We start from the raw sequence: 2,345 nt of genomic DNA, 5'->3' as shown, positions 1-2,345 counted from the left end.
TATGCTTATGATTATACATTTAATTTGAATTTCATCTTATTTGTATGCATGTATGTGGTCTGATCTGAGTAATTAAATTTATATTGATTAAACATGAAATATTAGTTTCTTTAGTCGTGTATGAAATGCCCTGATTTTGAATAGTTTTAAGACATATCGAAGATAATTAACCTATAAAACTCTTATAGGCCATGATATAGATAAATAACTAATGACTATGGTAATACTAAATTTTTTATTGACATACCAGGTGCTTTGAAATGGATAAGTCGTGGATAAAAGCTGATAGAGATTCCTTACAGTATGAAATAGGTGTTGAAAATTTCTTGATATTTGCCGAGGATAATGCAAAAAACCCAAAAAAAATTCGTTGTCCTTGTGCACGCTGCGTTAACTTCAAAAAATTCCCGGTAGATATAATCAGAGGTCATCTGTATGATTCGGGTTTTAGTTTAGGATATTTTGAATGGATTTGGCATGGTGAAGAGGTTTGTAACAGTACTACGTTAGCTGTTGGTAGTAGTTGCCCTCCTCCAAAGCCCACACCACCAACAGAAACCTACAACGTATGCGACGCAACCTATAGTAAGGACGATTACAATAATGATGAGTCTGAAGACTTCAAGAGGTTTGTTGCAGATGCAGAACAACCTCTATTTGAGGGAAGTGAGTGCACTAAACTAGAAACAGTCTTGAAATTACATAATTGGAAGGTTAGGTTTGGGGTTAGTGATAAGGCTTTTACTGATCTTCTTGAGTCTGTTGGGTCATTTCTTCCGAAAGACAATGTGCTTCCATCTAATATGTACGAGGCCAAGAAAACCTTGACTGATTTAGGACTTGAGTATGTAAAATTCCACGCTTGTCCAAATGATTGCGTATTGTATAGGGGTCCACTCCTTGAGTCTTCTTCTGAGTGTCCAAATTGCCATTTGTCTCGCTGGAAAATTGGGAAAGATGGTAAAATTAGGGTAAATGTGCCGGCTAAGGTTATGTGGTATTTTCCTATAATCCCCAGGTTTAAACGAATGTTTAAATCTACTTCTACTGCCAAATTAATGGATTGGCATTCAGTGAATCGGTCTAATGATGGGAAGATGCGCCACCCCTCTGATTCTCCTTCATGGAGGAATATAGATTATAGGTGGCCTGATTTTGGTAGTGAGCCAAGACACTTACGGTTGGGATTAGCGGCTGATGGTATAAATCCGCACAATAACGGATTAAACAACCGGTATACTTGCTGGCCAGTTATGTTAGTAACATATAATCTTCCTCCATGGTTATGCATGAAGAGGAAGTTTATGATGTTAACAACATTAATTTCTGGCCCGCATGAACCAGGTAATAATATTGACGTATATCTCGAGCCGCTAATTGATGCTTTAAAAAAATTGTGGGAGGAAGGTGAACCAAACGTGTACGATGCGCATACTGATTCTTTTTTCACTCTAAAGGCAGTTCTGATGTGGACAGTAAATGACTTCCCGGGGTATGCCAACTTGTCGGGATGCATTAATAAGGGTTATAAGGCTTGTCCTATTTGTGGTGATCAGACTGTAGCTAAGTATTTAAACCATAGTAGGAAAATGTCCTACCAAGGCCACCGTCGTTACTTAGATAAATATCATCCCTATAGGAGGCTTAGGACAGCTTTCAATGGAGAACAGGAATTAGGTATTGCGCCTGAACCACTTACCGGAGAAGAAGTTTTGGCGCAGCAACAACTTCTTAAATTTAGTTTTGGAAAGGGGGGGGAAGTCGAAAAAGGTCGAATCTGCATGGAAAAAACAATCAATTTTTTTTGAGTTAGAGTATTGGAAGTATCACCATGTTCGACATTGTTTAGATGTCATGCACGTCGAGAAGAACGTGTGTGATAATATAATTGGGACACTTCTCAATTTGAAATTCAAGACGAAAGATAGCCTTGCATCGCGTCTTGATTTAGTTGAGATGGGACTAAGGCCTGATTTAGCTCCTGAAATAGGTGAAAAAAAGACATACTTACCTCCTGCCCCTTTTACCCTGTCCAAGAAAGAAAAAAAAACAATGCTGTCCTCATTGTACAACATGAAACTTCCATACGGGCACGCTTCAAATATCAGAAACTGTGTATCAATGATTGATCAGAAATTGTATGGCCTTAAGTCGCATGACTGCCATATTCTCCTCCAGCAGCTACTACCGGTTTCTATTCGATCAGTGCTTCCGAAAAATGTTAGGGTCTCTATAATAAGATTGTGTTTTTTCTTCAACAGTTTGTGCAACAAAGTTGTCGATGTGTCAAAGTTGAATAAACTACAATCAGATGTTATTTTGACCTTGTGTGAGTTGGAGAAAAT

At 38.1% G+C, this 2,345-nt stretch overlaps 1 protein-coding gene across 1 annotated transcript; it reads left to right on the top strand.

Moving 5' to 3' along the window:
• Window positions 1–260: 260 nt before the first annotated feature.
• LOC135147957 (uncharacterized) lies at window positions 261–1,808 on the top strand. The gene has a single exon (XM_064082030.1). The coding sequence runs from the start codon at window positions 261–263 to the stop codon at window positions 1,806–1,808; it is 1,548 nt and encodes a 515-aa protein (XP_063938100.1).
• The last annotated feature ends 537 nt before the right edge of the window (window positions 1,809–2,345 follow it).

This window comes from Daucus carota, chromosome 7 (assembly GCF_001625215.2).
Source record: "Daucus carota subsp. sativus chromosome 7, DH1 v3.0, whole genome shotgun sequence".
NCBI classification, from domain to species: Eukaryota; Viridiplantae; Streptophyta; class Magnoliopsida; order Apiales; family Apiaceae; genus Daucus; species Daucus carota.
This window is presented reverse-complemented; position numbering and strand designations above follow the sequence as displayed.

Coding starts and splice junctions, on each gene's coding strand:
- LOC135147957 (XM_064082030.1), top strand. CDS start 261: ATGGATAAGTCGTGGATAAAAGCTGATAGAGATTCCTTACAGTATGAA.